Source organism: Notolepis coatsorum (assembly GCF_963971535.1).
Source record: "Notolepis coatsorum genome assembly, chromosome: 16".
In the NCBI taxonomy this organism is placed as follows: Eukaryota; Metazoa; Chordata; class Actinopteri; order Aulopiformes; family Paralepididae; genus Notolepis; species Notolepis coatsorum.
In genome coordinates this window covers 2,978,598-3,006,340 of record NC_140180.1, presented here as the reverse complement: position 1 = coordinate 3,006,340, position 27,743 = coordinate 2,978,598, and the positions used below count along the sequence as shown (strand labels likewise).

The window sequence follows — 27,743 nt, the reverse complement described above, 5'->3', positions numbered from 1 at the left end:
TCAGCTGTGAGGCAGAGGGAGGCAGCTATAGGGTGTCTGTGGGGGATTCAAATGTCTTAAATTCAGAATTCTCAATGTAAGGGTATCTCAAATGTCTTAAATTCAGAATTCTCAATGTAAGGGTATCTCAAATGTCTTTAAATTTATAATTCTCAATTTTCTCAAATTTCATTTGCACAGGTATAAAAATATTTTTTGAGGTTGGCAGCCCGGCTGTCGGAGATGAAATACTATTAAATATTGTAATAATGTAAAGGTCCCGGCCGAATGCTCGTCTGTGATGTTTATTTCACGCTGTCAAAAGCAATCCAGGTCCAATGCAACACACAGCTGTTACTCATTATACTCGTTACTACCAGGTGTGTCTCATAGGACACTGCAGGTGAAGGTCTGACTGCCTGAATGACAAGTAACCCAGTGAACCCACATTATAACAAATATGTTTTTGTATTCAAGTTTTGCGGCGCTACTATGGGAGCTTGCAGGGAACGGGTGATCATTTAAAGGGGAACTATTTTACTATTTCTTTCACTATTTGGGCACTTTTACACAATTCCTGTGAGTCTATGGAACACCTCTGTAATATATATATTTTTTTTATTCATTGTTTTGTATTTCTAATCAAGTCCTCAAAAACAGCATTTTTCTACCTCAAGATCTCGAGCTGTTTTGAGCCTGGGCTCCTAAACCACTGTGTGGCGTCGCCGCCTGAACATTAACATGCAGCAGTGACTATATGACATCACATATAGGCACATTTTCAAATGACTCAGTTCAGTGAGGGTGAATATTGTGAGAGGAGAATTGGAAGAATGCGCCAATATGAGAATTTTGAGACATAGATCATATTAATATAAGTTCACATAGCTAGGAAACAATGCTAAACACTCAAAAAGGCCATTTATAAGATAGTTCCCCTTTAAGTGCAGCCGCCAGTTCAGTGTCACTGTGTGTTGTTTTGTTTTTTGTTGCTAGTGTGGTTTTGAAATTGGTATTAAATTGAGCTCTAAGTGGTATTAAAAAGTCTTAAAAGGAACACGCCAACATTTTGGGAAATTAGCTCAGCGTCTTCTCCATGAGAGAGACGAGAAGATATAGATACCAGTCTCCTCTCTGTGTGCGTTCAGTAGAAAGCCATCTGGCTGCACGTTAGCCTAGCTTAGCCACAATGAATGGAAGCGGACAGTGCCGGTTAGCCTATAGGCATTGTCCAACTAACACCTCTCCCCCCGAAAGCTAACCGGTCATGTCCGCTTCCATTCATTGTGGCTAAGCTAGGCTAACGTGCAGCCAGATGGCTTTCTACTGAACGCACACAGAGAGAGGAGACTGGTATCTATATCTTCTCGTCTCTCTCTCTGGAGAAGACGCTGAGCTAATTTCCCCCAAAATGTTGGCGTGTTCCTAGTAATCTAGATGAAATTAAGGCGTGGATGACTCTCTGAAGGTCTGCAGGGGAGAGAAGGGCTTTGAGTTTGGCAATGGTGCGTAGTTGGAAAAAACATGCCTTTACCACTGAGTTCACTTGTCTGTCAAATTTAAATTGTGGATCAAAAATGACACCTAGGTTCTTGACATACGGCTTGACCAGGGAGGACAGGTTGCCAAGGCTGTTGGTAAGGGTGGTGACAGCGTCTGGGGGACCGAAGAGGATTCTTTTGCATTTGTTTTGATTTAGTTGTAGAATGTTTTGTGCATTTAACATCATCCAGGCAGGATATGAGACTGTTTGTTAGGTTCCAGGGAAACGTAAAGATGTGTGTCGTCAGCATAACAGTGAAAAGAGATGTTGTGCTTCTGAATGATTGGACCAAGGGGTAGCATGTGGCTCTGTACCTGTTTGCAGTGGTAGCACTTCTTGGCGAACTTCTTGTCGTGGCACGGCGTGCAGTAGATGTCGTCGCCCTTGGTCAGGAAGCTCTGCGTGCGGATCGGGTGCTTGCACTCGAAGCAGGTGAAGCACTCCTCGTGCCACACCTTGTTCTTGTACTCCACGTTCTGGGTCCCTGGGGAGCAACAAGCTTTTAAAACACCATCGCTTATTCATCACGTCTTAACCAGTGGTGCTGCAGTCGTACTATGGGAACTGCCCGGACGCCACGTGCACGCGCACGCGCGCATGCTCACAGAACAGATTATTATTATGCAGAATAAATAGTAGGAAACATGTTTGTATAGGAAATTACTAGTTTTAGTTTAGCTTTTGTAAATATTGCCTTGAAATAGAGAAGCTGAAAAAGGTAGCAGGATGTTGTAGCCTTCAATATATAAAGAAATTGTATATTGTCAACAGATATGGTTGAAAAACAAACAATGTTTTAAATGTAATTGTGGTTACAATTTCTTTAATTGAATGAACTTAAACTAGAAAAGTTAATACAAACTAAATGAACAATGTAACTTGGGGTTACAGAAGGACAGTTTCCTTCTGAAGCACAACTTAATGCCTCATCCTTGATCCTTCCAGTTGGGACCGTTGTCACATAGTGAGAGGTTCCACAGCTCAAGCAAACCCCCACCAATTGGTACAGGGCTTGTATTTTGGTTTGGCTCTTCTCGTTCTTTGTTATGCTATTGGTATCCTATTATTATGCAAAGTCTAGGTGACAGATAAGTGCCGGCCGCCGGGTACTTGGCGCACGGCGCGACGAGTCCAGTGACAATTGTGAACGCATTTTTGTGGTACCCCTGGTCTTAACCCTTTCACTACCACACTACAGACGGTTAACCTTTCACTAGCACACTACAGAAGGTTAACCCTTTCACTACCACACTACAGAAGGTTAACACTTTCACTACCACACCACAGAAGGTTAACCCTTTCACTACCACACTACAGAAGGTTAACCTTTCACTAGCACACTACAGACTGTTAACCCTTTCACTACCACACTACAGAAGGTTAACCTTTCACTAGCACACTACAGACTGTTAACCCTTTCACTACCACACTACAGACGGTTAACCTTTCATTACCACACTACAGACGGTTAACCTTTCACTACCACACTACAGAAGGTTAACCCTTCACTACCACACTACAGAAGGTTAACCTTTCACTACCACACTACAGAAAGTGAAGGTAATATGAATTGAAAATGGGGGACCCTGATGGAAACAAGACAAACGTCTTTCTCAGGTCTGCATCCCCTTAACAATTGTATGTATTGAGCCGTACTGTATTGTACCCATTCTGCAATCTGTTAAATAAAGTTTTCATTCATTCATTCATTCAAACCCTTTCACTACCACACTACAGAAGGTTAACTCTTTCACTACCACACTACAGAAGGTTAACCTTTCACTACCACACTATTGCAATTAAAAATGAGTATTTTACTGAACCTTATGTAATGTTAAACTTAAAGAGAAGACGGAGGTCTCTGTGTGCCCAGTTGAGGTCTGGCACCCTGCCATTGGCTGTGGAAGTGGGTAGATTCCAGGGTAAACCTGAGGAGGAGCGGCTGTGTGTTCTGTGTGATCTGGGAGTGGTGGAGGATGAATATCATTTTGTTTTTTATTGCCCTTTGTACACCACTTTGAGGAGGGCTTTATTTGAAAAAATTCAAATTGCAAACCCAGATTTGTTTTGGCAGTCTGAGAGCTGTATGTTGAGTTGTTTTTTTGTGGAGGACATCTTCGGTTTTGCAGGATTTTTGGAGAAGGCATGGCACCTGAGACAAAACACACTGTATCCTATATAATTGTATTTGAATTCACCTTGTTTTTCTGTTTTTCTGTTTATTTACATTGAGTACAGCTTGTGTTATATTACGTTTTATTGTATTTTCTTGTATTTTTCTTTTTTTATGGCCATCTTGGTCTATGTAATTTGTTAAGTAATTGGTAAAGTATATTATTATATACTTATTGTTATGTGTCTTGTAAGCCCATATGGGCTGGGCATACATCTGTATGTAAGACACGAAAATAAAAAATATCAAATCAAATCAAATCAAACCACACTACAGAAGGTTAACCTTTCACTACCACACTACAGAAGGTTAACCTTTCACTACCACACTACAGACGGTTAACCTTTCACTACCACACTACAGAAGGTTAACCTTTCACTACCACACTACAGAAGGTTAACCCTTTCACTACCACACTACAGAAGGTTAACCTTTCACTACCACACTACAGACGGTTAACCCTTTCACTACCACACTACAGAAGATTAACCTTTCGCTACTACACTACAGAAGGTTAACCTTTCACTACCACACTACAGACGGTTAACCTTTCACTACCACACTACAGAAGGTTAACCTTTCACTACCACACTACAGAAGGTTAACCTTTCACAACCACACTACAGACAGTTAACCCTTTCACTACCACACTACAGAAGGTTAACCTTTCACTACCACACTACAGAAGGTTAACCTTTCACTACCACACTACAGAAGGTTAACCTTTCACAACCACACTACAGACGGTTAACCTTTCACTACCACACTACAGAAGGTTAACCTTTCACAACCACACTACAGACGGTTAACCTTTCACTACCACACTACAGAAGGTTAACTTTCACTACCACACTACAGAAGGTTAACCTTTCACTACCACACTACAGAAGGTTAACCTTTCACTACCACACTACAGACTGTTAACCTTTCACTACCACACTACAGACGGTTAACCTTTCACTACCACACTACAGAAGGTTAACCCTTTCACTACCACACTACAGAAGGTTAACCTTTCACTACCACACTACAGAAGGTTAACCCTTTCACTACCACACTACAGAAGGTTAACTCTTTCACTACCACACTACAGAAGGTTAACCTTTCACTACCACACTACAGAAGGTTAACCTTTCACTACCACACTACAGAAGGTTAACCTTTCACTACCACACTACAGACGGTTAACCTTTCACTACCACACTACAGAAGGTTAACCTTTCACTACCACACTACAGAAGGTTAACCCTTTCACTACCACACTACAGAAGGTTAACCTTTCACTACCACACTACAGACGGTTAACCCTTTCACTACCACACTACAGAAGATTAACCTTTCGCTACTACACTACAGAAGGTTAACCCTTTCACTACCACACTACAGAAGGTTAACCTTTCACTACCACACTACAGAAGGTTAACCCTTTCACTACCACACTACAGAGGGTTAACCCCTTCACTACCACACTACAGAGGGTTAACCTTTCACAACCACACTACAGAAGGTTAACCTTTCACTACCAACTACAGAAGGTTAACCCTTTCACTACCACACTACAGACGGTTAACCTTTCACTACCACACTAACACACACACGTGTGACCCTTCCTTCTCTACAGTGTGCTTGGCATGTGACCCTTCCTTCTCTACAGTGTGCTTGGCGTGTGACCCTTCCTTCTCTACAGTGTGCTTGGCATGTGACCCTTCCTTCTCTACAGTGTGCTTGGCGTGTGACCCTTCCTTCTCTACAGTGTGCTTGGCGTGTGACCCTTCCTTCTCTACAGTGTGCTTGGCGTGTGACCCTTCCTTCTCTACAGTGTGCTTGGCGTGTGACCCTTCCTTCTCTACAGTGTGCTTGGCGTGTGACCCTTCCTTCTCTACAGTGTGCTTGGCGGGGCGATAAAACGGTAACGATAATTATCGCGATATATTTTAATAATCGATAATAATAAAAAATAATTAATTTTTTTTTTACATTTATTTGTTTTGTGACCTGCAACAGGGCAGTTTTAAACCCAGAGACAGTGGACAGACTTGTCTTTCTTGCCTGCAACTTAAAGTAAGGGCTTTGCTTGTCCAAATGACAATACTGACCTAATTGAGATTTATTTTTCTCTTGATTTAGTTTGCTTTCTAATGTAAAATACAGTTTGAAACCGTCTGTACACAGTAGACTATGTGTGCTAGCAGAACTAGACTCCAGTCACGAGTCACGGTGCACATGTGCGGTGGTTTGTCCACCAAAAAAGCGCCAAAAGATCGAAAATAAACTAGCAGAGCCAGAACTGTTCAACTCCCCTGGAGCCACAGCCAGCAGAGAAGCCGGTTTACTTTCGCTTTCAAACCAGCTGCAGCCTGAGAACTGGAGTGTGAGGGGATGTAACACTAAAGATGGCAGCAACGACAAAGAATTGCTGCAAAATAAACATACATCTGTTGTTTAAATAATAATAAAAAAATATATATAAAACATTTCTTTTTATACTAATAAAAATATTGATAATTATCGATATCGAACGATATGAAAAATGTTATCGTGATATATCGTGATAACATGTTTGGCCATATGGCCGCGCCCTACAGACCTGGCAGCACCACCTTGTAGCACCACCTTGTAGCACCACCTGGCCCCGCCCTACAGACCTGGCAGCACCACCTTGTATCGCCCCGCCCTACAGACCTGGCAGCACCACCTTGTATCGCCCCGCCCTACAGACCTGGCAGCACCACCTTGTATCGCCCCGCCCTACAGACCTGGCAGCACCACCTTGTAGCAGCCCTGGCAGCGCCCTACAGACCTGGCAGCACCACCTTGTAGCAGCCCTGGCAGTGCCCTACAGACCTGGCAGCACCACCTTGTAGCAGCCCTGGCAGTGCCCTACAGACCTGGCAGCACCACCTTGTAGCAGCCCTGGCAGTGCCCTACAGACCTGGCAGCACCACCTTGTAGCAGCCCTGGCAGTGCCCTACAGACCTGGCAGCACCACCTTGTAGCAGCCCTGGCAGTGCCCTACAGACCTGGCAGCACCACCTTGTAGCAGCCCTGGCAGCGCCCCCTACAGACCTGGCAGCACCACCTTGTAGCAGCCCTGGCAGCGCCCCCTACAGACCTGGCAGCACCACCTTGTAGCAGCCCTGGCAGCGCCCCCTACAGACCTGGCAGCACCACCTTGTAGCAGCCCTGGCAGTGCCCTACAGACCTGGCAGCACCACCTTGTAGCAGCCCTGGCAGTGCCCTACAGACCTGGCAGCACCACCTTGTAGCACCACCTGGCCCCGCCCTACAGACCTGGCAGCACCACCTTGTAGCAGCCCTGGCAGCACCCTACAGACCTGGCAGCACCACCTTGTAGCAGCCCTGGCAGCGGTTGCCGTCCTCTCTGGAGTTGCACTTCCCGCACATGATCTTGCCGTCGTCGCGGGCGCTGAACGGCTCGCTGGCCAGAGGCTTGTAGCACTTAGCGCATTTGAAGCAGTCCTCGTGCCAGTACCGGTTCTTATGGTGCAACTCCTGGAGAGAGAGAGAGGAGAGAGAGGGGGAGAGGGGAGAGAGGGGGGGGGAGGGGGGAGAGGGGAGGGGAGAGAGGGGGGGGAGGGGGGAGAGAGGGGGGGAGAGGAGAGGGAGTGAGAGAGGAGAGAGAGGAGAGAGGGGGAGAGGGGAGAGAGGGAGGGAGAGGAGAGGGAGTGAGAGAGGAGAGAGGAGAGAGAGGAGAGAGGGGGAGAGGGGAGAGAGGGAGGAGAGGGGGGAGAGAGAGAGGAGAGAGGGGGGAGAGAGAGGGAGAGAGGAGAGAGAGAGGGAGAGAGGAGAGAGGGGGGGGGAGAGAGAGAGGGGGGGGAGAGAGGGGGGGGGAGAGAGAGAGGAGAGAGAGGAGAGGGAGGAGAGAGAGGGGGGGGGAGAGAGAGAGGAGAGGGAGGAGAGGGAGGAGAGAGAGGGGGGGGGGAGAGAGAGAGGAGATAGAGGAGAGGGAGGAGAGAGAGAGGGAGAGAGGGGGGAGAGAGAGAGAGGAGAGAGGGGGGGAGAGAGGAGAGGGAGTGAGAGAGAGAGAGAGCGAGAGAGAGAGGGGGAGAGGGGAGAGAGGGGGGGGGAGGGGGGAGAGAGGGGGGAGAGGAGAGGGAGTGAGAGAGGAGAGAGGAGAGAGAGGAGAGAGGGGGAGAGGGGAGAGAGGGAGGAGAGGGGGGAGAGAGAGAGGAGAGAGGGGGGAGAGAGAGGGAGAGAGGAGAGAGAGAGGGAGAGAGGAGAGAGGGGGGGGAGAGAGAGAGGGGGGGGGAGAGAGGGGGGGAGAGAGAGAGGAGAGAGAGGGAGGAGAGAGAGGGGGGGGGAGAGAGAGAGGAGAGGGAGGAGAGAGAGAGGGAGAGAGGGGGGGAGAGAGAGAGAGGAGAGAGGGGGGGAGAGAGGAGAGGGAGTGAGAGAGAGAGAGAGAGAGAGAGGGGAGAGGGGAGAGAGAGGGGGGGGAGAGGGAGAGAGAGGGGAGAGAGAGGAGAGAGAGAGGAGAGGGAGGAAAGAGAGGGAGAGAGAGAGGAGAGAGGGGGGGAGGGGAGAGAGAGGAGAGAGGGAGAGAGGGGAGAGAGAGGAGAGAGAGAGGAGAGGGGGAGAGGGGAGAGAGAGGAGAGAGGGAGAGAGGGGGGGAGGGGAGAGAGAGGAGAGAGGGGGGAGGGGAGAGAGAGGAGAGAGGGAGAGAGGGGAGAGAGAGGAGAGAGAGAGGAGAGGGAGGAAAGAGAGGGAGAGAGAGAGGAGAGAGGGGAGAGAGAGGAGGGAGAGAGGGGGGAGAGAGAGGAGAGAGGGGAGAGGAGAGAGAGAGGAGAGGGAGAGAGAGAGAGAGGGAGCGAGAGGAGAGAGAGGGAGAGGGGGGGGGAGAGAGGAGAGAGAGGAGAGAGAGGAGAGGAGAGGGAGTGAGAGAGAGGAGAGAGAGGGGAGAGGGAGGGAGAGAGAGGAGAGAGGGAGTAGAGAGAGAGGAGAGGGAGTGAGAGAGAGAGGGAGAGAGGGGAGAGAGAGGCGAGAGGGAGGGAGAGAGAGAGAGAGAGAGGGAGTGAGAGAGAGAGGGAGAGAGGGGAGAGAGAGGAGAGGGGAGGAGAGAGAGAGAGAGGGAGTGAGAGAGAGAGGGGGGAGGGAGAAGAGGGAGAGAGGGGAGCGAGAGGAGAGAGAGGGGGGAGAGAGAGAGAGGGAGTGAGAGAGAGAGGGAGAGAGGGAGAGCGAGAGGAGAGAGAAGAGTGGGAGAGAGAGAGAGAGAAGAGAGGGAGAGAGAGGAGAGAGAGAGAGAGAGAGGGAGAGAGGGGAGAGAGAGGAGAGAGAAGAGTGGGAGAGAGAGAGAGAGGGATGAGAGAGAGGAGAGATAAAGAAAGAGAAGAGAAGTTCACACTGCAGGCAAAAGTGGTGACGGTGGCTTGGACGGTAAGCGTGCCCAAGTGTCCTTGAGCAAGACACTAATGAGCAGGTTGGCACCTCGCATGTCGGCGTGTGAATGTGTGTGTGAACAACACAAATCACATGGAATCTGATCTTTTCAATTCTGATTTGGGCCACTTTCATAACGTGATACCAAATCAGATACAGGTCGGGCTGGGATGAGGGCTGGGATGGGGGTCGAGGAGGCTGGGATGGGGGTCGAGGAGGCTGGGATGGGGGTCGAGGAGGCTGGGATGAGGGTCGAGGAGGCTGGGATGAAGGTCGAGGAGGCTGGGATGAGGGTCGAGGAGGCTGGGATGAAGGTCGAGGAGGCTGGGATGAGGGTCGAGGAGGCTGGGATGGGGGTCGAGGAGGCTGGGATGGGGGTCGAGGAGGCTGGGATGAGGGTCGAGGAGGCTGGGATGGGGGTCGAGGAGGCTGGGATGGTGGAAATGGGATGTCGCCTATATAGGAAGCTCCGCCCCCCCACACACACGTTAACCCCACGCTCACCTTGGCGTCGGCACCGATGGGGCGCCTGCACTCGGCGCAAGTGTTGGCGCAGATCTTGTCGAAGCACTTGGTGCAGACGTGCTTGTCGTCCTTCTTCACGTACTTCTTGCCGTGCAGGTTGTCGCGGCAGTAGAAGCAGTCGAAGCGCTCCGTCATGGTGGAGGAGAGGTAGCTCTTGGGACCTGAGGAGGAGAGAGAGCAGGAGGAGAGGAGGGAGGAGGAGGAGAGAGGAGGAGGAGAGAGAGCAGGAGGAGAGGAGAGAAAGCAGGAGGAGAGAGGAGGAGAGGAGGGAGGAGGGGAGGAGGAGAGGAGAGAGAGCAGGAGGAGAGAGGAGGAGGGAGGAGGAGGAGGAGAGAGAGCAGGAGGAGAGGAGAGGAGGAGGAGGAGAGAGCAGGAGGAGAGGAGGAGGAGGAGGAGAGGTAGAGGAGGAGGAGGAGAGGAGGAGGAGGAGGAGAGGAGGAGGAGGAGGGGGAGAGGAGGAGGAGGAGGAGAGAGGAGGAGGAAGAGGGAGGAGGAGGAGAGACACACGAGTTACACTCATATCATACTGTATATCTACTGTCTTCATATCATACTGTATATCTACTGTCTTCATATCATACTGTATATCTACTGTCTTCATATCATACTGTATATCTACTGTCTTCATATCATACTGTATATCTACTGTCTTCATATCATACTGTATATCTACTGTCTTCATATCATACTGTATATCTACTGTCTTCATATCATACTGTATCATCTACTGTCTTCATATCATACTGTATATCTACTGTCTTCATGTCATACTGTATATCTACTGTCTTCATATCATACTGTATATCTACTGTCTTCATATCATACTGTATATCTACTGTCTTCATGTCATACTGTATATCTACTGTCTTCATATCATACTGTATATCTACTGTCTTCATATCATACTGTATATCTACTGTCTTCATGTCATACTGTATATCTACTGTCTTCATATCATACTGTATATCTACTGTCTTCATATCATACTGTATATCTACTGTCTTCATATCATACTGTATATCTACTGTCTTCATATCATACTGTATATCTAATATCTACTGTCTTCATATCATACTGTATATCTACTGTCTTCATATCATACTGTATATCTAATATCTACTGTCTTCATATCATACTGTATATCTACTGTCTTCATATCATACTGTATATCTAATATCTACTGTCTTCATATCATACTGTATATCTACTGTCTTCATATCATACTGTATATCTACTGTCTTCATATCATACTGTATATCTACTGTCTTCATATCATACTGTATATCTACTGTCTTCATGTCATACTGTATATCTACTGTCTTCATATCATACTGTATATCTACTGTCTTCATATCATACTGTATATCTACTGTCTTCATATTATACTGTATATATCTACTGTCTTCATGTCATACTGTATATCTACTGTCTTCATGTCATACTGTATATCTACTGTCTTCATATCATACTGTATATCTACTGTCTTCATATCATACTGTATATCTACTGTCTTCATATCATACTGTATATCTACTGTCTTCATATCATACTGTATATATACTGTCTTCATATCATACTGTATATCTACTGTCTTCATATCATACTGTATATCTACTGTCTTCATATCATACTGTATATCTACTGTCTTCATATCATACTGTATATCTACTGTCTTCATATCATACTGTATATCTATATCTACTGTATTCATATCATACTGTATATCTACTGTCTTCATATCATACTGTATCATCTACTGTCTTCATATCATACTGTATCATCTACTGTCTTCATATCATACTGTATATCTACTGTCTTCATATCATACTGTATATATACTGTCTTCATATCATACTGTATATATCTACTGTCTTCATATCATACTGTATATATACTGTCTTCATATCATACTGTATATCTACTGTCTTCATATCATACTGTATATCTACTGTCTTCATATCATACTGTATATCTACTGTCTTCATATCATACTGTATATCTACTGTCTTCATATCATACTGTATATCTACTGTCTTCATATCATACTGTATATCTACTGTCTTCATATCATACTGTATATCTACTGTGGTGGAGGAGAGGTACAGTAGCTCCTTGGACCTGGGAGAGACAGACGAGTCACAGCAAACTCTGAGATGAGCTCATTTTTCGTGCCAAGAGTAAAAGCCTATATCAGTTTGTATTCAATGTCTCTTCAAAGAGAAGGAAAGTATAATTTAAGAGGGGGTTGTGTATTCTTAAAAGGTGTAAAAAGGTAAGAACTAATGTAAAAGCTAGATGTGTTTTAATTTTGGGAGTTAAATGATGGAATAGCCTTAGTGACGGGTTGAAGTTGTGTACTTCTCAGGGGAGATTTAAAAAAGCCCTAAAGGGTCAAATAATTCAGGAGTACAGTTTTGAGTAAAACATCAAAGATTTTAAATATTTTTTTAATTATATCTTGCAGCATATTTTAAGTTTTTTTTTCTTACATTAAAATATATTTAGTTTTTAAGAATTTGTAAAGGATAGGCAAAAATAAGCATGTGCTTCAGCCTATTCCTTTTTTTCGGCCGTTGAATTTGGATTTTGTGTGTGAGCTCGCCTTGAATAATGTACATTTGTGATTTTTCTTTTCCTTTTGTAAGTCCACACAGGTGTGTTTTGATTAGTCTGTAAACAAGACCGAAAAATAAACTTCATTCATTCATTCAGATTAGACCCACAACAGACTTTTCCCTATCCATAGATGTATGATTTGGCCATAATAAGGTCAAGTTCAAGGTCAAATATGAATTTATAATTCAAATGGATTATAATTTATTACTGTATCTACAAATCCTTCCGTTTAATCATCTTCCCGGGGTTCATTTGCTTAGATATTTTTGTAAACTGATCTCAAGAAGGTGTTGAATGAGCTCAGTGAGCTAAATCAAAAGAACCTCAATGTTTCATGGTGTTATTCACCGGCACAGATGCAAATTCTCCTTTTTTCATCACAATTTAGAATTTACTCAAGTCTAGTAACAGACACAATATTTCTGACACTGCGAATACATACCCCCAGGCAGGCACGTGCACACATAGAGGCCATGGGGTGCTTGAGCACCTGCCTTTTTCAGCCTCATCCAAAAAGTGCCCTTTTTGAAAAAAAATTTATAATCTTTTTTTTACCGTTACGCATATAGACTGCCCTTCCAACTGAAAAATGTCAGGATAGAACCAAAATATTAGGTAAAGAGAGAGAGATGCCCCATATTCCATTGCAGTTTGCACGGCCTCCTCAGCGTGCCTCTCCGCGGACCTATATATTTTATGCATAGCGTGGGTGATGATGATGATGATGATAGAAACCGCTGTGGCGCATACAGTTGAATGCTGGTATTACACTCACTGAGGGACACGAAGAAGTCAAGTCCGATGGGATTTGGGAATCTCAAATACAAATCGGGATTGGAATAAAAATTTCATTTATATTAAACAATACAGAATATACAGCACTTCTTGCGGTCTGTAGGGTAAGCACTTATTCCCTCCCCCCTGAACAATGGGCCTTTTAAGTCAGTGATAAAAGTGTCTTTCAAGGATAAGTGAGCTCCTGCACTGATTATTATAGTTCAATATTCAATATTTGATCACCAAAACCCCCCAAAAAGCATAAAAAGGGGCCCCCCGCCCGAAAAGGGCCCTTAAAAATCGGTTAATATAATACACACAAGTGTAGTGCCCTTTTCAGCCTTTGAGCACCTGCCCCTCTAAAGTCCTGTGCACGTCCCTGCCCCAGGTCCCTAGATGTTCCTAGATACCAAGAACATGCAAATTGACCTTGTAGAAGTGGAGCAATCTTCCATTTACTTAGGCATGTACCTTTAGGCGAAATTTCTGAAAATAGGGCTGCGGCTTAACAGTTTAAATAAGACCCACAGCAGACACATTTCCTCCGACATGAGGATTTGATCAAGATCTGAATGAACTGTGCCTTGTATATATTATATTTATCTATTTGTACCTTCTTTTTTAGCACTCGCTTGTATTTAAATATGTTTTAGTTTAAGTATTGTGTGATTTTGTGTGAAGGGCGGACTAGCAAAGTAAGATCGCACACTAGCAGCCACTTTAACATGAGCAGGCACACACTCATGCTGCACACGCCCACACTTATGGCCACAAAGGAAAGGTCACTTTAAAAATAGTATAGCAACAGTAACAGTGTATTGCACTACCAAAGGACCTAGCATGTCCTCCATGCTCTGTAAATAACTATGTACAAATACCGAGATGTCCCACTATGTTACCTGTTTATTGCACAATGTTGTTTTATTGGATTCTATTATATGTTGTACTACTGTATTGCACATCGTTGCGGGCAAGACCACCTGCATTTCATTGTATACTTGTATGCCGTAAAACTCTTGACTTGAGATTTTCATTGTATGGCAAACTGTCTGTTTAACTGTGCACATGACAATAAACTATCTTGAATCTTGAATATAAAAATATGAGAAATATACACAAGTGCAAGTGAGGGTCTGTACCCTAACTGGTATGATTATGTATAAATATGTCTAAACATCTAAACATTTTATGTTTATGGTATTACAACGTTTTCATCGATTTATGTAAAGTTTATGGCATTGCATTGCTTTGGTTTTTTAATATAACGCGATAGGCTCAAATTGTCATTATTTTCTATGTATCAACTATAGGACTGTAGCGAACTAAGGAAGATATATATATATATATACGATAATATAAAAATATGAGATACAGTCCACACGCTGAGATCAATGCAGAAATATTGTCTTTTTATGAAGACACCTGTGCCAGCGAGTCATTTAAAGTGGATTAAAAAGCAGCAAACGTTTTGTCGTGACTGTCTGTCACCTATGCTGCTGACAGGAACGCTCTCCTCTCTACATTATTAATAATTGAAAATGGGGGACCCTGATGTAAACAAGACGAAAGTCTTTCTCTGGTCTGCATCCCCTTAACAATTGTGTGTATTGAGCCGTACTGTACTGTGCCCATTCTGCAATCTGTTAAATAAAATTTTCAATCAATCAATAGGAACAGACATACACAGTACATATGGGAAGATCCAGTTATAACGTTATACACCAAACACACCAGCAGGGGGCAGCGTTGCCTTTACTTAGAGCACCAGAGCCTCTCCGGCGACACGAGCCAGAGCCAGAAGATACCTGACACGTTTGATCATGATTTGGGAGGAGGGAGGGAGGGAGGGAGGGAGGAGGGAGGGAGGGAGGGAGGGAGGAGGAGGAGGCAGGGAGGGAGGAGGGAGGGAGGAGGAGGAGGCAGGGAGAGAGGAGGAGGAGGAGGAGGAGGCAGGGAGGGAGGAGGGAGGGAGGGAGGGAGGGAGGAGGAGGAGGCAGGGAGGGAGGAGGGAGGAGGAGGAGGCAGGGAGGGAGGAGGGAGGAGGAGAGGAGGAGGAGGAGAGGAGGAGGAGGAGGGAGGAGGAGGAGAGGAGGAGCGAGAGCAGGAGGAGAGAGGAGGAGAGGAGAGGAGGAGAGAGAGGGAGAGGAGGAGAGGAGGAGGAGGGAGGAGGAGGAGAGGAGGAGAGAGAGCAGGAGGAGAGAGGAGGAGAGGAGGAGGAGGAGGGAGGAGGAGAAGAGGAGGAGAGAGAGCAGGAGGAGAGAGGAGGAGAGGAGAGGAGGAGAGAGAGGAGAGAGGAGGAGAGGAGGGAGGAGGAGGAGAGGAGGAGGAGAGGAGGAGGAGGAGAGGAGGAGAGAGAGCAGGATGAGAGAGGAGGAGAGGAGAGGAGGAGGAGGAGGGAGGAGGAGAAGAGGAGGAGAGAGAGCAGAGGAGAGAGGAGGAGAGGAGAGGAGGAGAGAGAGGAGAGAGGAGGAGAGGAGGAGGAGGGAGGAGGAGGAGAGGAGGAGAGAGAGCAGGAGGAGAGAGGAGGAGAGGAGAGGAGGAGAGAGAGCAGGAGGGAGAGGAGGAGAGGAGAGGAGGAGAGAGAGGAGAGAGGAGGAGAGGAGGAGGAGGGAGGAGGAGGAGAGAGGAGGAGCAGTCTGTCTGTCTGTCTGTCTGTCTGTCTGTCTGTCTGCTGTCTGCCTGTCTGTCTGACTGTCTGTCTGTCTGTCTGTCTGTCTGTCTGTCTGTCTGTCTGTCTGCACGGCCCCTCACTGCGCTCCACGCGGGGGGGGGGGGGGGGGGGGGGGGGATTAACAGGTTTATCAGCCTTCAGTGGAAACTAAAGTTGACGTCATGTTTATAAAAAGACTGACTCACTCCCTCCATCCCACCTCCTCTCTCTCTCTCTCTCTCTCTCTCTCTCTCTCTCTCTCTCTCTCTCTCTCTCTCTCTCTCTCCCTCTCTCCCTCTCTCTCTCTCTCTCTCTCTCTCTCTCTCTCTCTCTCTCTCCTCTCTCTCTCTCTCTCTCTCTCTCTCTCTCTTCTTTGTTCTCAGACACATGTCTAATAATGGCAGCAGAGTGTAGTGAAGGTAAACTGTCAACACAGCTCCATCAACAGGCTCTCACTCCGTCCGCGTCCGCAGCGACCAGAAGAGAGGAGGCCTGTGGTATAACCAGAAGCTAACTGACAACACTGCGCTCCGGTCCAGGAGGTTAACCGTGATGTTGATGATCGGCATCCGAGAGCTTTTCTCGGCATAACTTAACCTTTGCTGTTCCGCTACACTATTCTCATAATGTTCTTTATGTTCAGAGTTAATTACATTGTTTACACAGGTTTATTTTTCTCATGTCTTTATGTTCAGATCTAATTTTATTGCCTTATGTTTATGTCTTTCCACTATTACCCTGCCCATACCTGTGTACCCCCCCCCCCCTTCCCCATTATGTTATGACGGGGATCAATAAAGGAATAATCTTATCTCATCTTATCTTGCCACTCTACCAAATGGTTAACCCTTTTAATGCGACAATACAGAAGGTTAACCCTTTCACTATCACACTACAGACGGTTAACCCTTTACTTCTATCACACTACAGACGGTTAACCTTCTGTAGTGTGGTAGTGAAAGGGTTAAGCCACAAAACTGACCGAGTCTCACTGAGATCTGCTCTGTGTTGCAGGTCAGTTCCAATGAGCCTCAGTCAGCCAGTACACAGACGGGGGCTCGACCCCACTGAGCCTCAGTCAGCCAGTACACAGACGGGGGCTCGACCCCACTGAGCCTCAGTCAGCCAGTACACAGACGGGGGCTCGACCCCACTGAGCCTCAGTCAGCCAGTACACAGACGGGGGCTCGACCCCACTGAGCCTCAGTCAGCCAGTACACAGACGGGGGCTCGACCCCACTGAGCCTCAGTCAGCCAGTACACAGACGGGGGCTCGACCCCACTGAGCCTCAGTCAGCCAGTACACAGACGGGGGCTCGACCCCACTGAGCCTCAGTCAGCCAGTACACAGACGAGGGCTCGACCCCACTGACTTTGCATTGGTTTGTGGCTAACTATCCAGAGCTGGTGTGAGGAACAGCATGAAAGGACTGATTTGCTTCCACTGGAGGCCCCCCATGCATGGACCGCGGAACCGGTATGGCCAGTAGGGCCGTGGCCCTACCAACTTTTGGGGTGTAAAAAAAATATTAAATTATTTAGTGTGCACTTTACATTTATTCTTAGCTCTTGTTCTTGCTTGTAAAAAATAAAGGTGCAGTACTTTACTGTATAACTGTTAACCCTTTCACTGCCACACGACGGAGGGTTAACCCTTTATTATCACACAACCGACGGTCGTGAAAGGGTTAACCTTCTGTGTATTGTCGCAGTGAATAGGGTTAACCGGTTGGTAGCGTCTGTGAGTACCTTTGAAATGTCTCTGTGATGCTTGTATAACGAACGGTTCGGTCAGAACCAGTCTTTCATGGTCAACATACGTTGGTTTGCTATTGAGGAGCAAGTGACTGTGGATTCACTCGGTGCATCACAGTTTTTTGGCTCATTTTCCCTTATGTTAGAAATTTTTTTATGTAAAAATAATGGTTGCAGATATAGAGGAGGGCGCCAAAACTGCGCAGAGCAAAAAAATTTAAAATAAATAAATCGAATATATATATATATATATATTTTTTTTTACACCCCAAAAGTTGGCCCTACCTATTCCAAATGCGTTCCGCGGTCCATGCCCCCATGTACTACAGACCCAACTTGGAAAATCAGCCTTTCATTATAGTGGCCCTGCTACTGTACATGGAACTCTCTTCAGCATGCATCAGTAGCCGACACAATTTTAAGAAAAAAGTTAAATCATGGCTCCTCGACAATGTTTAAAAACTAGATTTAAAAATGCATGAAAATGTTGTCTGATACATTGTTGCCTGTGTGGCTACGTTTGTACTGCATTTAAAACGTTCATGTCTATGTAGTTTGTCAAATTGTTATTTGTGGTCGTGTTTGTATCGCTCGTCTGTCTGAGACCAAGGACCACGATGGAAATAAGTCTTGACTTTTTTGTGTAGCATCCTTGACGTTTTTCTGGAATCTTGTATTTCTTTAATGTCAAATAAAATTTAATGAAATAAAATCAAAACCTCTAAAACGACTACTATGAAACTACCTATATAACGCCGGGGAAGTTTAGAGGTTTACTTGCAGGCCTGCTTGCAACAGTCTAACTGTTTTTGACTGCTTATTTTATGCCATTATTAAGTCTGCACTTTTACATTGCACTATTGTTTATTGTCTTTTATACCTATTCTTATGTCTGCAATTTATGCATTGTTTTTTTATTCTGTTCATCTGTGTGCTGATTTTATGCCTGTGTTCATTTGATACCATATTATAGATAGTTATTCATATGTATTATTGTTATATTGTAGAAATGTGTGCATTGAAATGTCTAAAGTCTCGACGGCATTGAAAATGAGGGCGACCGCAATTGTCTTTGAGTATAAATAAAGGTTGATGACTCTACTGATCAACGTCATCACTGGTAATAAACAGAACCAGCGTTCCAAACAACAGAACTATCCCTTTAAGGCGGCTGGGTGGCGTAGCGGAGATTGCGCTCGTCGTCACCAATGCAAGAGGCTCCGGTCTCGACTCCCCGAGTCAGCATTGCCTGCGGCTTGGGCCGGTCGTCATACTATCTCAATTGGCAGAGGTAGCGGGTGGAAAGTCGATGGGTGGGGATTGGACGTTGTGGACAGCGACTCCTACAGGTCGGTTGGGGGACGCCTGCACAGCAGAGACAGGAAGTATCGGGGGCAGCGTGAGCCTCCCACGCGTTACTCCTCGCCACTGAGAGTCCGCGCTGTTCAGGTGAAAAGATGCGACAGGCTGCCTCCTCGTGTACCGGAGGGAGGGGACACGTGATGCAAGGCTTCTATCCTCACTACAGCCGACCAGTGGGAGGCATAGTCTAGCAACGTTCAAGACAGGGGAGGGGATAATTGGCAATGCGAAATTGGGATGGGGAGAAAAAATTGAAAAATAAGGAGAAAAAGTGGATACAAAAAAAACGAACTATCCCTTTAACGGGTCCAGCCGGCAGTGTGATATTTAGCCAAAAGTGATTTATTTGACGCGACAAAAATGACATCACTGAACATGGCCTGCCGGCATCTTAATACGATACGATTCTTTATATACAACGAGAGGAAATACTGTCTGGAACGGCATTCCTGTCCTGGTCGCCACGGGAACGAGGGAAATATTTAGAAAAGTGGATTGCAGTGATTCAAGTGGGACGGAGTAAACAAGTGGTGTGAGGCGGGCCTGCTGTGGTGTGTTCCCTACCCTTAGTGTGTCAGATAAGATAAGATATTCCTTTATCGATCCCCTTGTGGGGAAATTCGGGTGTCATAGCAGGAGGGGGGGGGGGGGTACAGGTATGGGCAGGGTAATAGTCGTAGAAGGCAACATAAATATAGGCAATACAATTAGATCTGAATATAAATACATGAGAAAAATAAACAGTGTAATCAAAGGTGCAGATGAGGGTCTGTATGCCCTATCGGTTATATTATACGTTACAATATAGTCAATAAAGAATTTGAAGCTTATATATATATATATATTTTTTTTTTATCCACTTTTTCTCCTCTTTTTTCTATTTTTCTCCCATCCCAATTTAGCCGTGCCAATTCTCCCCTCCCCTGTCTTGAACGTTGCTCGCATATGCCCCCCCACTGGCCGGTCGTAGGGAGGATAGAAGCCTTGCATCACGTGTCCCCTCCGGCACACGAGGAGGCAGCCTGTCACATCTTTTCACCTGCCAGCGAGGACTCTCATTCGGCGAGGTGTAACGTGTGGGAGGCTCACACTACCCCCGCCATTTCCTGTCTCTGCTGTGCAGGCGTCCTCCTCCAACCGACCTGTAGGAGTCGCTGTCCACAACGACCAAGATTACCACCCATCGACTTCCCACCCGCTAACTCTGCCAATTGAGTCAGTATGACGGCCGGTCCAAGCCGGAGGCAACGGCGACAGCCGGATTCGAACCCGGTGTCTCTTGCGTTGGTGAGGAGCGCAACGTCCGCTGCGCCACCCAGCCTTATATATATATATATATATAAAGAGTAAGAGTAAAAGTAAACACAAGGTGCCCCAACTGGGGTGATATATACGTCATTCGTTGTAGTCCGTGCAGGTTTTGGTGGTTAAGAGTCAGACACACTTAGCGGTCAGAGATTCCATCGTGTGTGGATGGAGGGAGGGAGGGAGGGAGGGAGGGAGGGAGGGAGGGAGGGAGGGAGGGATGGATGGATGGATGGATGGATGGATGGATGGATGGATGGATGGAGGGAGGGAGGGATGGATAGAGCTTGGTAAAGCTGCATTCTCCCACTATGCTCCCTTTTTATGGAATACGTTGCAAGTAAAACTTTGTCTACAGGCACTTCCTACTGTGAATGCTTTTAAAGGTATGCTACGATTGGCCCTTTATGAAACATGTAACTGTTTTACCTGATGCTATTGTTGATGTGATTATGCTCCTTGCCACTGCACAAATGACCTTCTGTATTTATATTTAAATTGTATGTTTTTTTGTTTAATGCCCTGTTTTATGTTGAAACTTGTTGTGTGCCGTGTCGGTCGGGACTCCCTGGAAGAAGAGATCTTGTATCTCAACGGGACATTCCTGGATAAATAAAGGATAAATAAAATTAAAGAAAGAAAAATAGAGGGAGGGATGGATGGAGAGGGACAGAGAGATGGATGGATGAGTGGAAGAATGCGAGGCCTCTGCAGCTGCTGCCGAGGGGATGAAGAGCGGAGCGACGACTGGAAGCTGGAAGAGACTCCCGGCTCCGCCATCAATCTGGAGCCCAGTCACACAATAGACCGGGGAGGAGGAGGAGGAGGCTCGGGTTACTGACGTATTATGTAATTATCCACTCCTGCCAAAACAAAATACCTATTTAAAACGTGGATTTCCTATTTCGAGTACATTGACCTTCCAGGCGGGGGGGGGGGGGGGGGGGGGGGGCGGGGGGGCGGGGCTGGAAGCAGCCCAGATTGTCTGAAACCGCGCGTCGAGTACTTGAGCCGTAATCCTTTCGTACACAAACCGACAGCTGCCCCCCCGTTGTGGAGACAGCCATGGTATGCGCCGTCGCTCCCTTCAGGGGGGGTTGGAGTGTACCACTATGAGTCCCAGCGGGGAGGGGGGGGGGGGGGGGGGACGACTGAGGCTGAGGAGGAGCGCGCGGTGCGGAGGAGATCAAAGAAGACGACACCACGGCCCCACCGGGCACAAGCAACGGCTCTTGTAGCCCGACATAGCTATACCGCCATATCTCTTAACCCTTTCACTACCACCACACTACAGCAGACGGTTAAAGGTTATAGCCTTCTGTGGTGTGATAGCGAAAGGGTTATTAACCTTCAGTCGTGCGGCAGTGAAGGGGTTAACCTTCGGTGTTGTTGTCGCAGTGGAAAGGGTTAACCGTTTGTTAGTGAAAGGGTTCATGTCAGAGAGGACACGATGATGTTATTTAACGGGACGTGTTTGAAAATGACATAAAAGTCCTCGAACGAGTCCTTAAGAATCATCAGAAAGAGCTTGAATTGTGTCTTGTAACCAATTCACGTCTTCGTACGAGTTATACTCTCATATTTTATTTTCCGTAGAGGTATTAATAAAGATCTCCTGCAATCAAATTGAAGAATGAATTAAATAATAATAATTACGGTAATTACAATATACGACAGTGTCAAGTGTAAGTAGTGTAACGACCACAGACTCGGATCCTTTAGTCGACTGCTTAACGCTGTGGTCTGTAGTCTGTAGTCTGTAGTCTGTAGTCTGTGGTCTGGTCTGTAGTCTTTAAAGCAACCTACGGTACGTACAACTACAAATTATGTGCATTGCAGTTTGTGGGGTATCACTCTGGAATGGTCTGGATGCGAGTATAAAATTAAGCAAAAATATCAATACATTTAAAGGTAGCTATAAACAAGCACTTATGGACACATATAAGAGAGAGGAGCTTGAGCAGTAATGTGACTGCCTATTATTTTTTCTCATTTGGATATTTGGATATATAAAAAACTGTACTTTTATTTTATTTTTTATTATTTGTTATATTATTATTGTTATTTTTATTAAATTATAATGTCAAACATTGTAAGGAAGGGGCAGGGCTTGATACGTTGTTTTTACTTCCCTCTGTTCCTTCTCGAACACTTATTGTATGGAAATAGTCTTTGACTATTTACCTTTTGGTTTTTTAAACTTGTTTTATGTTTTTCTATGTTCGAGACAAATAAAAATCAAATCAAATCAAGTCTGTAATCTGTGTTCTGTAGTCTGTAATCTATGTTCTGTAATCTGTGTTCTGTGTTCTGTAATCTGTGTTCTGTAATCTGTGTTCTGTAATCTGTGGTCTGAGTGATCCAGGTCTGTTTCCCAGCTTCCCCCTGAATTCACTGTTGTTTTCTTAACATTCAAAGCCTCTATTGAAGTATTCCAACGAAGCTTCGTCATATGATCTGTCGTCATATTTTAGTGATTTGGTTTATTATAAAACTATGCAAATAATGTACAGAGCTAAAGCAAAGTTACTCCCAGACGGGGTGCAAAGGTGTTTTTTTCAATACATGAAAGAACATATAGGATTTGAGAGATATTTGTAAATTGACTGTTCAAAAAGCTAAGAAAGGGATTAAAAGGAGGTGTGTTTCTATAATTGGGGTTAACTTGTGGAACAATGCTGATATACAGTTAAGAATGAGTAATTCGCTTTTGGTCTTTAAGAAAATGGTTTGTAAAGCTATTTTTGAAAACTAAGGGTGAATAATACTGTTTGTTTGGCTATTTTCTTTTAGAATACTGTTTTGGAGTCTTCATTTTTGTTAAGAATATAGGACAGGCATATATAAGCATTATGCTTCAGTCTGTACATTTTTAGTCACTGTATAATAAGTAAGGGATAATGTATAGGAGGTCATTGTCGCAAAATAATTGACCGACACGGAGTTGTGGAAGTGAAGGTCAATTATTTTGCGACAATGACCGAGTATAGCTATACATTATCCCGCTTATTACAGGGCTAATTTACTAACAATATACCTAATTCATTTTACACCATCGACAAGACGAGATCAAATGCAGACGCAGTTGTTCTGTTGCTCCTCTGTCATCGCCGGCAGCCGGCAGGTGTGTGGTCTGATTGCACTGATGCAGTGCAGCTGTGCATATGCTGAGTTTAGCTTTCGTGACTGCGATCAAAATGCTTGATTGTGATTGGGCAATAGCGCTCTGTTACCCGTATCAGCGGTCATTATTGCGCGTTGCCCATGACAGCGGTCAGTTATAGAGAAAAAACTGACCGCTGTCAGGGGCAACCGAGCGCTATTGACCAATCACAATCAAGCATTTTGGCGAATGTTAAAACGCCATGTAATAAAATATTGTTAAATGATGGTGTATATTGTATTATGTGAGATGATGACTGAATAAACTACTACTACTACTACTACTACTACTGCTACTGCTACTACTACTACTACTACTACTACTACTACTACTACTACTACTACTACTACTACTACTACTACTAAGTATGTACATGTGTACATATATATACACCCATGTACATATTGTGATGATGATAGTGAGTTGGCCATTTAACTGGTTTAACCCTGGCTCATGGGAGCGAGGATGAATGTTCTAGTGCATGCGTTCATTTATTAATTAATTTGCTTGTGAATTGATTGCTGAATTGTCTGTCAGGAGGACTAGATAATAGTGTTGAGGACTCAGGCTGTTGCCGTGTTATTCACCTCGTGGTTAAAGCGCCAACACGATGGGAAACAGTGTTCCCCAGAGTCAGACGAGAGGATAGACAGACACACCGACTTCCTCTCTGTTGCAGCTATCCGGCGGCGAGCTAGCCTAGCTTAGCACAAATGAATGGAAGCGGATAGGGACCGGCTAGCCTAGCTTAAAACTCTGGGGGAGGGGTGATTTGGGGCCAACAGCTAGGCTATAGAGTATAGCCGCATCCCGCTTCCATCTGTCTGTGCTAAGCTAGGCTTCTATACTGAACACACGCAGAGAGGAAAGTGGTATCCATCTCCTCTGGAGAGGCCGGCACGCGTGTTTCCTGGTAACGCCGGCGTGTTGCTTTCACCCTTTAATAGCCTTGAAAATCTAAATTGAGTTATAAGTAGGGATGTCCGATATTATCGGCCGATATCGGCAGTAAAATGTGATATCGAAAAATATCGGTATCGGTAAAAAAAAAAACAAAAAAACAATAACAATATTTTTTTTTTTTACATTTATTTAACCGTTATTTACCCAGGCAAGCAAGTAAGAACCGATTCTTATTTTATTTATTGTCAAAAGTATGCATGTTGGTTTAATTCAACAACAAGAGATATGTAATGTTAATTTTTACTTTTTTAATGATCATATTTTGCACAGATAATGCTTACATTTAGAAAGCCTTTTGAATGCATCCAGTTAAATGATTAGTTACCTGAAATTATTCCGTTTTTTTGGGGGGAAACCCTGCATATATCGGTATCGGTTGATATCGGTATTGGTATCGGTATCGGAAATTAAGAGTTGGACAATATCGGAATATCGGTATCGGTAAAAAAGCCAATATCGAGCATCCCTAGTTATAAGTGAAATTGAACCTCTCACTATCTGTTTTATCTCGTGACAACGTTTCCATCGGAGTTCCATCTCGCTCTGTTTTGAGAGAAAAAGGGTGTAAAGTGAAGAATTGCAGTGACTACAAAAATCACTGGACAGTCAAAGAACTTTAAAGCTTTAAGTCTTTCTCAGTTTTACTGTTTGCGCGGCGTGGTCACTGCGGTTAGCTTCCGCAGGGCGGTGTACAAAATCATAATACAATATTGTGAAGGGGAACGTTTTGCAATTATGGACTTAGTCAGGAAGGATGAGTGTGTGTACGGTACACCATCTCTCCTTTAGAACTGACTCAGAGTCAGCCAAAGCATCCGTCCTTCTGAGTGGACCGACTCCTCCATGCTCTCTCTGCGGTGGATGTTATTGCCCAACAAACTGAACTAGTCGTCCACACCGCTTCCCACACCTGCACTGTGTAAATGGTAGATGGTGTACATTTACATTTACATTTAGTCATTTAGCTGAACGTTTTTATCCAAAGCGACTTACAAGTTCTGTAGGACAAGACAGCAAGAAGGGTACAACTCTATCAGCTGAGTAACAATGTTCATCAAAGTGTTGCGTGTTACAGTGTAGGTTAGTTTATTAGGACAAGTGCATGACAGTAAGGTTAGTTAGGGTTAGATTTTATTTTTTTTAATTTAAATTTTTTATATTCAGATAATGGTTGAAGAAGTGCGTCTTTAGTCGACGGCGAAAGATTGGACGGGATTCGGCTCCTAACTGGGGTGGGTAGTTCATTCCACCATTGTGGGGCAAGGACTGAGAAAAGGCGGCTTCTCTTTGATGACCCTCCCGGAGCTCAGATAGGAGTAGGTCTGAGGCGGCCAGAAGATGCAGAGCGTAGGAGTCTTGAGGGTGTGTAGTTAGAGACCATTGACCGGAGGTAGGCGGGAGCGGTATTTATAGAAGAGCTTTTATCCAAAGCCCTTTACAATTTTGTTCCTGACATTTGACCCGTTCACTCACACATTCTCACACCGACGTGCAAGGTGCCGACCTGCTCATCAGTGTTTTGCTCAAGGCACGCTGCCCGGGAGGAGCGGGAATCGAACCGGGAACCTCTGGTTCTACGAGCCCCGTATGTAATGTAAGATCGATGTAAGATCGATGTAAGACAGTACCCTCTAATAGGCTAAACAAATATTTTAATAGATATCACTATGAAACTTTCCCAGTTTGTTATGTACATAACAACTAAGAAATAATGTATTGCACGTTTTCTGAGATTTTATGTTTATATAATTATGCAAAATGGGCGTTACCTAATTAAATATGTGCACATTTCCATATATCGCCAGGATAGACGTCACATATTGGATGATGCCAGATTCAAAATGTTTGTTTCATTATGTTGACACGTAACACAATTCACTTTTTACAGGAGGGATTGTGGCTCTGTCTTTTTATCATCCCATAAATCAGGAAATGCTCTACATTCATAAACAAATATTTTCGGTAGTTTTTTTTTGGTATAAATGTACTATAAATCAGGCTATGAATGATATATCAACAAACCCTGTTTGTAGAAAGATGCAGAGTATAGGTAGGAAGACATTTGGAAAGTATGGTGTGTGTAGGTGCTATAGGGAAATGGGACGTTTCGTCTCTTGCGTGTAAGAAAACAAATGTTTGGGAAAACGCCCTCAAAGTTCTGTATTGTAATTGTGATCTATGGACACAATCAGACAAAATGATGTAAAATAAACAACTAATTGTGTGTTTTCGATATTTTTTATGTTAACCCTTTCACTGCCACGAGACAAAGGGTTAACCCTTTCACTGCCACACTACATAAGGTTAACCCTTTCACTACCACACTACAGACAGTTAACCCTTTCACTACCACACTACAGACGGTTAACCCTTTCACTACCACACTACAGAAGGTTAACCATTTCACTGCCACAAGACAAACGGTTAGCCCGTTCACTACCACACTACAGACGGTTAACCCGTTCACTACCACACTACAGACGGTTAACCCTTTCACTACCACACTACAGACGGTTAACCCTTTCACTACCACACTACAGACGGTTAACCTTTCACTACCACACTACAGAAGGTTAACCCTTTCACTACCACACTACAGACGGTTAACCCTTTCACTACCACACTACAGACGGTTAACCCCTTCACTACCACACTACAGACGGTTAACCCTAACCCTAACAGCACCCTGACCAGCAGCATGCAAGCTTCAGATCTGGCACGGGTTTAGAATTTAACACATTTTTAGATTAGATTAGATTCAAATGTTATTGTCATCATCATACAGCACAAAGGTTTGGCATCCAACCAGAGTGCAAATGCAACAGTAAAGTACAACAGTAATGTACAATGTACAGGTGATTAAACTGAATATAAAATATATAAACTAGTACTTCTGAGTAATAGTATGTACAGAGTTGTAGTATTCATATGTACAGTGATACAGGTAGTAAGTCGTACTAGTAGCCGGCAGCGTAACTAGTAAGCGTAACATTTCATAAAACTGTATCACCACCTCGGACCGACCGCGGTGAACTTTATCGGTGTTCGCGGACACCGGTGTTCTTTATCTTTACCTGAGTGTCTGTGGAAAGTCATGTTTGGTTCCAGGCGGAGGAGGAGGAGGAGGAGAGGAGAAGAAAGCGATGCAGAGAAGAGAACAGAGACAAGAGGACCAGGTCGCGTCAACAACACGGGGTCACAGCTGATAACCAGGCGCACCATGGAGGTGTGTGAGGGCTGTATATAACCCTCTCTGGCCTGGTCCACCCTGACACCCCCACACCCCCAAACCCAGCCTCCAGCTCTCCTGTCCTTTTTAGGGCATGCATCCTGAGAGCAGGGGGGACTATCACACTTAGGGGATAGATTAGGTGAGAGAGAGAGAGATCATCATCAGATGCCAATGCTGTAACATCAGAAGGATAAAAAAAAAAAAAAAAAACACATCCAAAGGTTTTGAATGAAGACTGTCGGGGTTAAGAGAAATTCCCTCTGGCCCTCCATTACTACTACTACTACTACTACTACTACTACTACT

The 27,743-nt window shown here is 45.0% G+C and overlaps 1 protein-coding gene across 1 annotated transcript; it reads right to left on the bottom strand.

Annotated features, from left to right (window-relative positions):
• Nucleotides 1–27,389, bottom strand: LOC311242412 (four and a half LIM domains protein 1-like; the record flags this gene model as incomplete). Its single annotated transcript, XM_084331367.1, has 5 exons — nucleotides 27,280–27,389; nucleotides 9,594–9,775; nucleotides 7,031–7,208; nucleotides 1,837–2,006; nucleotides 1–36 (listed from the first exon to the last, which is right to left on the bottom strand). The coding sequence occupies exons 1-5, from the start codon at nucleotides 27,299–27,301 to the stop codon at nucleotides 1–3; spliced, it is 588 nt and encodes a 195-aa protein (XP_084187493.1). The 5' UTR covers nucleotides 27,302–27,389.
• Between the last annotated feature and the right edge of the window lie 354 nt (nucleotides 27,390–27,743).